The following is a 14,269-nucleotide window of genomic DNA, read 5'->3' as shown; positions in this document are numbered from 1 at the left end:
AGTTAAATCAAACTAACAAAGATACCTATCACATTTATACCCATAACAAAATATTAATGAATCCTTATTGGAGTGTTACTCATCTCAATACCCTTTCTAATTGCCACGGAACTTCTCCTTGAGATGATAAAAAATATTCCGTCATGGTTTTTCGTGACTCAATATTTATCCGACTAGCATTGTTGGCTGATAAACGTCCAACTGGCTGTAGTAGTTCATCGATTTCTTATTGCCATATAGCATTTTCTTTATCTCCACAGTCTACAAACCCGGGAGGGCAAGAATGAGTTGTATCAGTTGTTCCTTTAGTTTCAAGCATGCAAAAATTATGTAGAACCACACATGCTTTTACGATATTGTCCAAATTTTTTACCTCAGCAATAATCGTCGTTTATTGTCTCTTGCCCAACTTTCTCAAAGTCAACATCATCGTAGGAAACACTATTCAGAAGCTGTGGAACTGCCTTCACTGCTGGTTTATGGTTTTGATCTATTCTGGATTTTTTTTTTTCAAAAATGTTAAATACCTCATACCTTGAATGTCCAAACGTTTTTTTTATGCTCTAAATTTTTTGTTTGAAGTTTTATCGAGAAAATCTTGTAAGTAAGTTTTGTATGAGGAGTAGGTAATTATTTGTGATTTGGAACTTTTTCGTCTACGAGTGGATATTTTTTTTAAGATTGGTATAGGGCAGGGAAGGCCAACCCGTCAATCGCGATCGACCAGTCGATCGCGGCTCCTAGGTCAGTCGATCGCGGGCAAGAAAAAAATGATCGGTATAATATACCTACCTATTCTCGTCCTAAATATTACGATAATTATTATTGGAGTGCTAGCAATCTTGCATCGATCATCGAGAGCGACTCATGAAGTGTCCACTCTGTATGAGTAGCACGCAGGACGCGGTAGAGAAGAGTTGCTAACAATGATATCCATAAAAGTCAGAACACCAGGCATTGATTTATTCACGGAATTCAAACATTTTGTCGGTAAGATTAATCGGTCTCTTTTTATCCTGGTTTCAATAACGTCAGATGGGGCTCCGGCAATGATTGGTGTTAATAACAGATTTATATCACTATGTCACAAAGATGAAGATTTCCCGGACTTCATTAATTACCACTGCCTTATTCATCAACAGGTCCTGACCAGTAAAAGACTTAACACAAAAGACGTGATGGATATTACGTTTAAAATTGTTAATTTAATAAGAGGCAAATCTCTGCAAAGATGGCCGTTTAAGCAACAACTGGATGACAAAGAACCAGATTTAATCGTACACCCCGACGTAAGGTGGCTAAGTCGCAATAAGTTTTTGCAAAGGTTTAGAGATTTGCTAAATGACATTATTAAGATTCTTGAAGAAAGGGATGATGATCATCAGCAATTACGTGACTTAGACTGGTAATGTGATTTGGCATTTCTAGCAGATTTCATTGATAAACCAAGCACATTGAATCTGGAACTAGAAGGCAAGAACAAAACATCAGAAATGATGAGTTCTATTGCATCATTCAAACTTCAAACAGTATCTTTAATATTTGATATTGAAAAGGAAAGGTTTCTAAGATTTATGAACATTAAAGATCACATGGAAAAACACCCTGCATATGTTTTTAATTCACAGAAGTATACAGTAGAAATTCAGTCGGTGGTATTAGACATTGAAATCCGTTTTAGAGATTTTAATAAAATTGAAAGGTTGGTCGAATTTATCAATTATACATTCTATGATACTATTTATGACAGCTTTGAAACATCGAAACAATTTGCAGAGATATTCCAAACTTTTTCTTGAAAATGAAATATTTGCTATGCGCTGCGATGTCTTTTTGAAATAGAGGTCAGGTTTACATCTAGATTTCTGGCCATTGGTGTGCAATGACAAATATCCAAATTTAAAAAAATGTGCTGAACACCTCCAATCATGTTTTGGTTCAAACTATTTATGTGAGTCAGTGTTTTTATATTTAAAACAAACAAAGAGTAAAGAGCGTTTCAGCGTGACTGATGCTCATACGATGGGTTCTTTAAGGTTGGCCATTTCCAACTACAGGCCAGACTTTATGAACCTAGCAAAAACTGTTCAAACGACAGTCTCACATTAATTTTTTTTCTTATTCAATATAGTTGGTAAAATAAATAAATAAAAATTACTACTTTTGTTTTATTTAGGTATTACACACTGGAGAGCAATAAAACTAATCCATTCAAAATTTTAGCGTTTAACGCCGAATCAGTATTACTCACATTAAAATTTGTTTCAGATCTCGAAAGCTGATAAAATAGTCTTTCAGAACCAGTGATTGATTTTCTAAGATATAGTGAGCAATTCTGAGATATTCAGCTCACTTTTAACGTTAAAATTATTTATTAAAAGTTTTATTCCTCGCCAGTATGGTTAAAATATTCCTAGTCGGTAGATCGCAAAGAATTAGAAAGACAGATAGTAGATCTCAAGTCCGATTAAGTTGGCCACTCCTGGTATAGGGGATATTACAAATATTAAAGAAGTCTCGCTGAGTATGACGTCGATGTTTAATTGGACACTTTGCCAATGAATTGAAGCAGGTATATTGTGGTTCCATCAGGTTCCCTTTCAGAAAACAAAAAAGATTTGTTGGTTTCCGAATCCTAAATTCGCTTCATTTTTGGATACCATGACGTTTAGGGATGTCATTTTCCACGTTTTTGTGGCTTCGTATTTTTCAGTAATAAAGTTTGCGTCAGAATGAAATTGACGGACAAAGGGATAGATTCTCTTTACACTAAATCCATTTACGGCAAGTTCTTCCAACTGTGACTTTAAAAGTGCCTTGCTTAACAATTCGGTCAAATAGTGTAAGAGTGCGTGTATTTAAATGAAATCAATTTCCTCGCTTTAGTACGCCTTAAAGTTGCTCATATATGTTTTATTAAGAGTTCATAAAGAAATTAAATTCCTGTTATTTTATTAAGAGGTTGAAGCTTATGTGTGGTATGAGCAGGTAGGCAAATTGTAGAAACAAAGTTTTCTCGAGCCAAATTATTCACTTTCGAATTGCGTTTGTGGTTATATTGGCCACAGCTTAAAGAACAGGAGACTCTTTTGTTGGTTTCACACAATTTATTAAATGTTTCATTCATTCGTGTAAATGAATTCGTGTTATTCATTCATGTAAACAAATTCTGTTGTATCCAACCGCTTGGATGAATCGTATATAGAGCTCTAGAAAGGAAGTTTCAGTGGGTCTTATTAGTAATAAAGAAGTATTATGACACCTTAAGAAAGCGTCCAGCTTTTTCCTGCAGTGTTATTTAAATTGATTAGTTAATCCATCCTTCACAGCCAATGTGTATGCTATTCTGAGAATATCTTTTCGTGTTAGACGATAATATTTATGCCACTTCCATTGCTAAAATATACTTAACCAACTGTACTTTGATCTCCTTTCCTAATACTGTTTTTCTTTCACGTCGAGTTGAATTTATTTCCTTTATATTTGAGCCTCTAGTCTTCTGAATTTTCAAGAATCTTTGTAAAGATGATCTTGATACTTGCAACTTTAATTAACATTTTTCAAACCCATTTCTTTATCGCTAACAACCTCCATGGATTTTTGCAGGTTTAGCCTTCCATTTTTCTTATATTTTTTCTCTAATAGTTGAGAATTAATAAAGAGCAACAGGTTTTAACAGCTCCTTACTTTAAAATTATACTTTTTGTAAACAATTTCCGGAGTCGAAATGAAAACGTCAAAAAATAAAATAGAATGTAATTTTTTACAAAAACTAAATTCTAGTTTGATCCCCTATAAGTACAATGTGAATCTTGCGGTCAGCCAATAATGTCCCAAAACTAAAAAGGATCGGTACGTGGAAAATTCGAAGCACGTACCAAGCAGGCAAGGCAGCAAATATTATTGAAGAAAGGACACGTCTGGACATAGATGTGTTAGGATGCAGTGAAGTTCGATGGATAAATTCTGGATTAAAAATTATAGATGAATACCATATGCATTATTAGGAAGATAACACAATACGAAACAGAAATGGCATAGCAACAATAATAAAAAGTGAAATAACTAAATCAATGATTTCCCTTTCTTTCTATTCGGATTGCCGAATATAGGCCTCTCCTAATTCTCGCCATTTATCTCTGTTGTTTATAAGACGTTTTCACATTGGTCCTGCAGTTCTTTTAATATCTTCGCTCCAGAGCACTTGCGGTCTTCCTCGTGGTTTTTTGGCTTAATGTGGCCGTCAATTCCCGATTTCTTTATTCCATCGGCTATCCTTAAGACGTTCGTTATGTCCAGCCCATTTCCACTTCGGTTTAGCTGTCTGTTCGACAGTATCTTTTACTTTTGTTTTATTTCAAATGTCTTTATTAGTTTTATGGCTTTTGAGTGAGATACCCAGCAATTGTCGTTCCATAGATCTCTGAGTTTTTCTGATCTTCTCCATGTTTATTTTAGTGAATGTTTAGGTTTAAGCTCCATATGTAAGTACAGGTAGGATACAGGAATTAAACACTTTGGTTCGCAGTCTGAGGTAGATTTTTATTTTTAAGTACCCATGAGAGTCTTCCGAATGCTGCCCATCCCATTTTTACACGTCTGCTTACTTCGGTAGTCTGATTTTCTTTGATTACTTTGACATTTTGACCCAGATATGTATATTCATCTACGTGTTCTATCTCTGTCCCTTGGATGTTTATCATGGTTTTGTCATCTTTGTTTAACATTAGTTTAGTTTTACTGAAATTCATTTTCAGTCCTTTTTTAGGGATTCTGTGTGTAGCTCCTTAATCTGCGTATCTAAGATGGTTCAAGTATCTTCCGTTAATAGGGACTCTGTTATTTTTCCAGTCTATTGACTTAAAGATATCTTCTAGGGCAGCTGTAAATAATTTTGGATATATTGTGTCTCCTTGTCTTACTCCTCGGTTGATTTTTACTGGTCTTGTTTCGATTCCATTACCCAACGTCACTATTATTTCAGCTTGTTCGTAAATATTATGTATTAATATTTTTTACCTGGAGTCGATCCGGTTGTTGACTAATGCTTCTTCTATTGCCCACAGTTCTACGGTATCAAAAGTTTTTTTAACTTTAAATAAAAGCTAGAGATAATGAGAGATTCTATTCGTTAGTCTTTTCTATTAGGATTTTTTCAAAGTATATATGTAGATGGTCACAGGTGCTGTACCCTTTTCTAAATCCCACTTGTTCTACTGGTTAATATTCGTCAAATTTAATTGCTAACCTGTTTGTAATAATCTTTGTAAAGGTGTTGTAAAGTTGTGAAAGAAGTGAAATTGGTCGATAATTTTTCAGGTCTGTGATGTCTCCCTCTTTGTGTATTAGTATTGTTTTAGCAGTATTCCATTGATCGGATATGTTGCCTTCAAATAGACATTTATTTAATAGTATTTTTAGATATGTGATGGCTTCTTCTCCGCCTTCCTTCAGCATTTCTGCTGGGATTCCATCGCTTTCTGGAGCTTTATTCCTTTTCATTTCTTTTACTGCTCTTTATATTTCGTGGCTTATTTGGGGCATCACTCCTGAGTTGACATTTGTTATCTGCCTTTTCAAGTTCTGCTTTGAGGAGTTAGGGGGATCGTTTCTGGAACGATAAAGATCTGCGTAGGATTTTTCTATTGTGTTTGCTATATCAGATTTACTTTTTTCTAGTTGTTCTTGTTCATTTTTAATGGTTATTATGATTCTCTTTCCTAGTCTCGGTTTGGTGTATTTGAGACTTCGGTTTTTCTCTATGACTTGTTCTATACGGTCTAATTGATGTTCTTTAATATCCTCTTTTATCTGTTTTCTTATTACTTAATTAATTTCTGTGTCTCTTTTATTTTGTCTCAGAAGATCTTTTCTTTGTTTCAGCATGTTTTGTGATTCTACACTTATTTTGGATTTTCGTTTTCTGTTAGCGGTTGCCACTTCTGAGCTTGCATTTAATAGTTCTTTTGTTTTGACTTCATTGATTTCATTTAAGCTAAGTTTATCTAGATTTAATACTTTCGTGGGTTTTAACTTGCTTTTATATTGTTTTGTATTAGATTTTAGTTTATCTGTGTCTATATTCCAAGTTTTCCTAAATTTATTTCTATTTTTATTATGTTTTATCTCTAATTTGGCTCTAACCATTCGGTGATCGCTACTAACTGACGCCGTATTTATTACTGTTACGTCCTGTATGATATCTGTTTTGTTACAGAGTATGTAATCCATTTCATTTCAAGTTTTTCCGTCTGGGGATAGCCACGTCCCCTTTCTTTGGGGTTTTTTCTTATAGAATGTGTTCATTACATAATATTTGTGGGCTTGTAGAAAGTTAACTAAGGTTTTTCCTCTCTCATTTCTAACTTCAGAGCCGAATTGTCTTACATAGTTTTCGGTTTTTTCAAGTCGTCCGATCTTAGCGTTGAAGTCTTCTATTATCATCATATAGGTTCCTGCTGTGATAATTCGTGCTAGTTTCTGCAATTTTCTCATAAAATTCGTCTATCTCTTCATCGGGATGTGCTGCGGTTGGAACGTATACTTGAATTATTTTTAGGGAGATGTTCTCGTTTACATTTAGCCTAATCATTGCAACTCTTTCAGATATTCCTACGAATTGCTCTACTTTATGTACATATTTCTTGGAAATTGGAAATCCTACGCCATCTAGGCTTTGTTCTTGTCGCCCGTTGTAATATAGGACGTTACCGGACTCTAGTGTTATGCACTCTTCCCCTCTTTTTTTACCTCTGCTAGACCAATTATGTCCCATTTTAAGTCCTTGATGGCTTCTACGAGTTCGTAGACTTTTTCATCTTTGCTTTTGGGACCTTATATTTCTAGTTGATATGTTCAATCGTGTGGTTTTTAGCAATTTCTTGCTTCCCTCAGATTCCATAAAGCTGTCGTTTTTTTTTTTCAAAAGAGTGGGATATACCATTACTGTATGGTCTATCCACCTGGGGACCCATTCCGTTTGTTTTAGATATCGCCATATTCCTGTTAGGAGGTTTTTTAGCCTTAAAACACCATGCTGACTAGACGGGTTGGTGAATGATTTTATACAATCCCTAAAATTAAGGGATTGCCACTTCCTCCATCCACACCGTACCGAAGGTATTCTTGTTCGCCATGGCTGCCGTTGTGAACTTCATCCGTGACCCTGGGCAAGGCACCCTAAGCAGGTACTAGTTTCCCGAGTCAGGAAACACCGGGAAGCTACGGAGGGCAGGGATTAAATCATTTTCCCTGATAGGACTATCTAAAGGAGTTCCTACTCGCTACCCTAAGTTATTGAGTTGCGTTATTGAAGATTAAATCCAATCCCTCTAAAGTAAACATTACTCCGGTCTACGCACCGACATCCAAATCTACTGAAGAAGAAATATAAATGTTTTAACAGATTCTAGAAGACTCTCTAAAACGCAATTTTAACGCAAAAATAAGTCAAGGTACAGTGAAGTACATACATAGTATGTACAGGTACATAGTAGACAAGGTACTTAGTATAAGAAACGAAAGTGGAGTAAGATGTCACAAATTCGACCTACTAAACTTCTAAGAACTAAATTCTAAGAAAACAAAAATATTGATCGTTAGTAAGAACACCAACACATAAAATATGCAAATACATGCAAATTACAAAATACAGTAAAACGTTTACTCGTTTGTGTTAGGCAGGTCCATTTGAAAAGATGCTATTAGAAATGTGGTTAATTCTGTTTCTTTCACTGCGGAAAGTGTAGAAGGATATGGCATAAATACGTTTTGAAGGTAGTTTCTAAATAGATCAGCTTTGTCTTTATCGTTACTAGCCCAGTTATTTGCTATATACTACATTTGAGATAAAAAAAAGGATGTGAAGCGATTTTGCTCTTTGTCCAACATTGACTTTTCAAGGATAAATAGATACGTAGATATTACGTTCATCTTTACCTAGAGTTTCAGTTTCGTTTTGGAAAATATGTGTTTCTTCATTCTTCATTATTTATGGTTAGGTATTATTATATATTTATTAAATCTTGTCGTGTGTCAACAACAATTTATTATATATTTTTTAATTTTTCGTAGTAGCTATCGAATTTAAAACTGTAACGCTGAACAAAAATGTAAGTTTTTCGGATTCGTACTGTTATTCCCAAAATCGATATTCTAACATTTATATTAAACATCAAAAAAAATTTGGTTACTACATAACCAAAAGTTAAATATACCAAAAGTTAAAAGATATGTTTTCAGATACATTAATTTCAAAACAGGTAGAAACTAGCTATAGTACACAATTCTAAACAACTAAAAATAAAAAACCGTTTAACAAATGCAGTTATTTATTAAATAAAAACAAACCATATCTACTTATACTAATAATACTTCATTTAGGCTGACATAACACAAAATTATTTAAACATCTAAGAATATATCCTCTAGAGCAACTCTTGAAAACACTCTGTTTCCCAAGCCCTGAAAGATGAGCCCAAAGCTTTTTTCATAGCCATCTCGAACATCAGTGAATAACTCGCTCCAGTTTTCATTTAAAACTGATAAGATTTGATCGCCTAGTTTTTTATCTCCATTGAAGAGATTTTCAAATTCGTATATCATTTTCTCTGGTCGTAACGTTACTGTATAATTGTAAAAATGCCAGTATTCTTTTCCTTTTTTCTCAACAGACTCTGCATAGATGGTGTGGTTGATATGGGTATTTACTAAAACATAAACGTCTTCTGATAAACTATACATTTAAAAATTATTTCAAAATCTAATACAATCAAAGCATCTTAATTTAATAATGAATAACGAATATTGTTAGACACAAAGATAGGGCAATATGGGAATTTCTTGCCTTTACAAAGAAGATGGGAAGAAAACAACACAACAACAAGAAAAAGAAAAAAAATTAAGTGGGCAAATTACAAAAGACTTGTGAGTATTGGAATCAACAACGTCCCAGTGATAAACAACCCACAAGAAATAGAAGAAAGAGTTCTAGAGTTCAAAAAAATCGTACAAGAAGCACTCAGAAATAGCACATGGAAAGATTTAGAGACATAAACCAGGAAAAAAAGACGTGATAAGGAAAAAGAACAGAGCCAAAAAGAGAGCTAGAAGGACAAGAAACCATGGTCTAGATTAAATTTCAAATAGAGCTTTGAAGTATCTACTAGCAAAAGTAATAGTATTTTTAACCAACATTACGAACGCAATCCTTAGGTACAGGCTTTTCCCAAATCGATGGAAGGAAGCCCACGTTATCATGATTTCGAAGCCAGGAAAGAATACCATGTTTCCGCAAAACTACAGGCCAATAAGCTTACTGCCAGCAGTCAGCAAAATCATACAAAGAGTAATACTAAGCAGACTATAAGCTGAAACATACAAAATAGGACTAAAATCAGAAGCTCAGTTCGGAATTAGAGCAGAACACTCCAGCGAATTACAAGTACTTAGACTGACAGAATATATAACAGCTGGATTTACCGACAATTAGTATACAAGAGCAGCGTTCCTGGATGTAAGCAAAGCCTTCGACAGAGTCTGGCATAAAGGTCTAATATACAAAATGAGAGGCTACAGATACAGTGAGGCCATGAGCTTCAAGCTTCAAAGTTTAAATAGGACAAGTACTATGCAAACACGAAGCTCTGGAGGATTAAGTGCCACAGGAAGCATCATGTCAACCCTACTGGACACAATATACACCGCAGATGTTCAAAGATCACCAGAAACATTACTTAACCTTTATGCAGACGACACAGCAATTGCAGCCAAACACAGAAACTTATAAGTAGCGGTCAACAATCTACAGACAGCATTGGATAACATTAAAGAATGGTGTATCCAATGAAAAATAGCAATAAATTCAGAGAAGACACAAGCAATCACATTTAAAAAAAAAAAGAAACCCCAGAGAAACAGCGGTTGGTGCAAAATAATCTCATCGAATGGAAAAGAGAAGCGAAATACCTAGGAGTCATTATGAACCAAGGCTTAACATTCACGCAACATGTGGATAGATACATAGAACATAGCTACAGCTACAGTATCTCGGACACGTCATGCGGGGCGAGAAGTATGGCATCCTGCGACTCATAATGCAAGGAAAGATAGATGGCAGAAGAAGCATCGGCAGAAAACGAATTTCATGGCTTAAGAACCTGAGAGAATGGTTTGGATGCAGCTCAAAACAACTATTTAGAGCTACTGCCTCAAAAATTAAAATAGCTATGATGATTGCCAACCTCAGTAGCGGAGATGGCACCTAAAGAAGAAGAAGAACATGTGGACATAACCATCCAGAAAACAACAACAGCCAGAGCAGCAATAAGAGTACTCGCAGGTAGAAAAAGCAAACTGCACGTAAAGATGAAAATGAGACAGCATCATACTTCCAATAATCACATATGTATTTCTCGCATGGGGACACATAAGCAATTCAAATAAAAAAAAAATGCAAGCAGCCCACAATAACATCCTCAGAGAAGCAGCAAATATAGCCAGATACATCGCTAAACGCTTTCTGTGTAGAGAACTGCAGCAAGTATGGGTAATAGATAAAATGGCAGAAAAAGCCAGGTTTGCAGAATTAGAGAATTACCCTAGCCCGATCCTGCGAGAGATAATAAAATATGATGCGTTCCATCGATGGAAACACAAAAGACCAAAAAAAAACAAATCCTGGCAAACACATAAAGTCTAGATAATTTGTAGCTCTACCAACAGAAGAAGCCCCAGCATGTAGCACTGGAAATTTTAATAATTGATGTTTATTTTCAGAACAACCCTAAAAAATAATAATACATAAATAAAGGCTTCGGCCGCCAAAAGAAATTAATAAATACTAACACAAAGGCGACGGCCATCCAAAAAAAATTAACAAAACCCCAAAACCTGGGCACGAAGGGCCCACATCCAGGGGCACCGAGGCCAAACTATGCGCAGCCCGGAGCGGAGACTCGAGGCCCGAGCAAGCAATTTCAGTTCAATGATACGTCACTAGAGAAAGTAGGAAAAGAGTGCCTCACGCTAGCCTGCATTGATCGGGTTAGGATATCGTGTGGGAGTTCTTATACCCAGGACCAGGAATCAGAAGGAGTTTACAGGACGTTATGGAAAAAGTAACAATTGTACCAGCAGATGGAGATAGAGAAGCGGAAAATTAGCCGAAGTAAACGAAAAAATTGCTATAAAAATAAATTAAAAGACAATAAGATTAAATAATAGTAACACAAGTAAACAAGTCTTCATGTAAAGGCAAGAAATGTTACCACTTAGCAGAGGTAATTGCGACTGCTAAGGATGAAGAATCACTTGCTAGAAAAGACACTTGAAGAAGATACTTTAAGTATGTTCTATATGGACAAAACATAAAATAGGAAGAAGAGATACATCTTACAGATACAAAAACAAGTCCGATAGAAGATAAGGACATAGGAATAACAAATACAGGAGATCCAATGAAAACGTAAAACAACAATATCATAGCACAACCAGTTTCCAGCACAAACAGTCAATGGATACAGCATAGAGACCGCAGGAATAAAATCAGAGCCGGAACAAATTTCGCGATACATGAACAGTAAACATTAACAATGCCCGAAGTGGACTTTTTTATGACCCCACAAATAGAAGTTAATCAATTCGAAAAACATATTAAATTGCATTAGGGACAACTACAAAGGTAAACACGTGAAACTATTGATAGACTTTGGAGCATTGATTAGCGTAGTTTTAGTGACCTTAAAATATTACATGAATTGAAAAAATTAAATTGTGACACGAATTTGCTATTATGACAAGCAATTTTTCAAACAATGTAGACGAAGTAATTGGAACAGACTTTTTATTAAACTATTTAGCTACAATAAATTAAGAGTTTAAATTAATTAATTATACATTATTTTGATATAGGAACAGAGATAGGAAAGTATGTCATTATGTCACAAAAAATTTGATGGAAGAAGGTAGAGGAAAACCGAGGAGAAGATGGAAGGGCTCTGTGGCAGAAAACTTGAGAGAGAAAGGTTTAGGTGAAGAAGACCCGATATTGGCAACAAAGAGTAACGAACAGCGACCCCTGAATAGGGAAAAGCTGAAGAAGAAAGAAAAGAAGAAGATACAATAAACGATCATTATTTGCAATCCTCCTACCAAATTGTAAGCGTTCTAGATTACAATTTCATCTCCTAGATCCAATTGTTGGACTTGGATGTGATGAGGGTGTAAATTCTTAAAATTCTGCCAACTTTTAATTGAGGAAAGTCTAACTTTTTGCTTACTAGCCTGGTACTTGTTTTTAGGATCTACTTTGATTGTATCAAGTAAACAAATTAATACAATAATTTACCAGAGATCTGTTATTCTTTATAATGCATTTAAATAAATAATCAAGCTTTTTATTAAATGGCGTCCTACGCATTTTCTTGATTGGTTGATTTAAGCAAACAAAAACAAAATATAAAATAACTCTAAGTTCTATGTAGAATTATGTATTACTTACTAAGGGTAATATTGCATTTGCCTTCACCATAAATTGGTAAAAGCATCACTTTCCCCTTTAGTGAATAATCACCTTCCAATCTTAAGTATGGGGTAATGGAAGTTGTATACAAAATCCGATTGGGTATATCAATACTAAAACATAAAAAATAATCAAAACGTTGTTATCTAAATTTTTTCATAGAAAACATATTTTAGACAATTAAATAAGTAAAATACTCCAGGCGTCAGAGACGAAAATATCACTGAAGCTCTAAAAATCATACAAGTAATCTGAATTTTGCTAAGAGCGTCAATTTTGGGATTATAAATAAGATGAAAAAAAAGTTTACTACTTTTATCCCCAGGCTTCCCCCTAAAACGCCCCACTGTAGATACGGAAAACGGCAAAAATCGATTTATTAAAAATATATACGCCGCACGGTATAGAATTCCAAAAGCGGCAAAAAGTTGTTTTATGAATTTTAGTAACATACAACTCCGTTCGCTGTATCTTTGCACATCATAGTTGTACGAATGAAATCAAAGCGTTTAATTCAAACGTAAGTCTTTTCTGAATTCATAAAATAATTAGGAAATGTTTAATATCCCGTTAAACGTATTTATAGTGATTTTTTTTGTTTATTTATTGTACTGGATGTTAAAAACTCATTATAGAATTGTTTTGAACGTAATTTTGAGTTTTCTACATATTCAACGTTATTATGATTATTGGAAGAAATGCTCTATTTGAAATATTGTAGTCGAGAAAGATGGACCCAAGATCAAACAGCTTAAATTCTCATATTTATTTATTTATTTATACACCAAAGCATCCAACAGCCGAAGCCAGTTACTGGATGAAAAAAAAAGTTTTCATTCAAAATACAATATTAAACATTTACATCGTATACATAATGGCATTCAATTTTTCAAGAAAGTGCCCTAAAAGATCTCTCTTGTGCATGCTTTTCGAACTAAGTTACTAACACAAAAAAAATTAATTAAACTTTTCAAAACAAAACAATAAAAACAATGGAAAAAGAAAAATTTCTTAAATACATTAATTTGTAGAAAACTTAAAGGGTGTTACAAATTAGTGTTTCCAGTGCAATCTGTTAGGCTAAAATAATACGACTTTCCTTATGTCGCATACCTAGAGACTTGGTATTTATTTTTTGTACTAGCTGGTTTTTATCAATTTTTTTTACTTGTGTATCGAACTTCTCTGTAGTTTCCAAAATAAAGTGTGGAAAGTTATGTGTAAAAGGTTTCATTGTTTTAGCCTAAAGAATGGATCAATTACTTTGTTACAACCTATTTCCACAAATATGACTAAATGACTCAATTATTAAAATAAATTGAAAAAAAAACAAAATATCACAATTATTTATATTTCCTTCACTTTCAGAATCCGAGCTATCTCCAGGATTTATTATGATGGGTTGAATATCAATAATAACTATATTTTGCTCTCGGACACACCACTTTTTAATAATTTCATGAGTATGTCTTACACATTTTCCCCAAATGTCTCCATTACATTGATTAAGCGCCTCTTTCCACATATTTATAACAGCACTATCAGAATAGCCGTCCCTACCAATATGCTTATTGTAATATGACTTGCAATTTGCCCAAATTAATTCAATAGCGTTGAATTCGCAATGATAAGGAGGTAGTCTCAACACTTCATGACCATGCTCTATTAGTAACTCATCAATAACATACACATTTTCTTTTTTATTCATTTTTGCAACTTGTAATAATTCAGGTTTTGTAAATTTTGGGT

The 14,269-nt window shown here is 34.2% G+C and overlaps 2 protein-coding genes across 2 annotated transcripts in view; one reads left to right on the top strand and one right to left on the bottom strand.

Annotated features, from left to right (window-relative positions):
• The first annotated feature begins 1,049 nt into the window (after positions 1-1,049).
• LOC140433693 (protein FAM200A-like) lies at positions 1,050-1,409 on the top strand. Its single transcript, XM_072521671.1, has one exon. It carries the CDS (start codon positions 1,050-1,052, stop codon positions 1,407-1,409), a length of 360 nt encoding a protein of 119 aa, XP_072377772.1.
• A 6,909-nt stretch (positions 1,410-8,318) lies between these two features.
• The window catches only part of LOC140433314 (protein takeout-like), a 41,041-nt gene continuing 35,090 nt past the window's right edge, over positions 8,319-14,269 (bottom strand). Inside the window, exons 4-5 of the mRNA XM_072521344.1 lie at positions 12,500-12,633; positions 8,319-8,708 (exon numbers count right to left, since the gene is read on the bottom strand). Coding sequence (XP_072377445.1) covers positions 8,404-8,708; positions 12,500-12,633 — 439 coding nt within the window. The 3' untranslated portion in view covers positions 8,319-8,403. The remainder of the gene's footprint in view (positions 8,709-12,499; positions 12,634-14,269) is intronic.

This window comes from Diabrotica undecimpunctata, chromosome 2 (assembly GCF_040954645.1).
Source record: "Diabrotica undecimpunctata isolate CICGRU chromosome 2, icDiaUnde3, whole genome shotgun sequence".
In the NCBI taxonomy this organism is placed as follows: Eukaryota; Metazoa; Arthropoda; class Insecta; order Coleoptera; family Chrysomelidae; genus Diabrotica; species Diabrotica undecimpunctata.
This window is presented reverse-complemented; position numbering and strand designations above follow the sequence as displayed.

Coding starts and splice junctions, on each gene's coding strand:
- LOC140433693 (XM_072521671.1), top strand. CDS start 1,050: ATGATTGGTGTTAATAACAGATTTATATCACTATGTCACAAAGATGAA.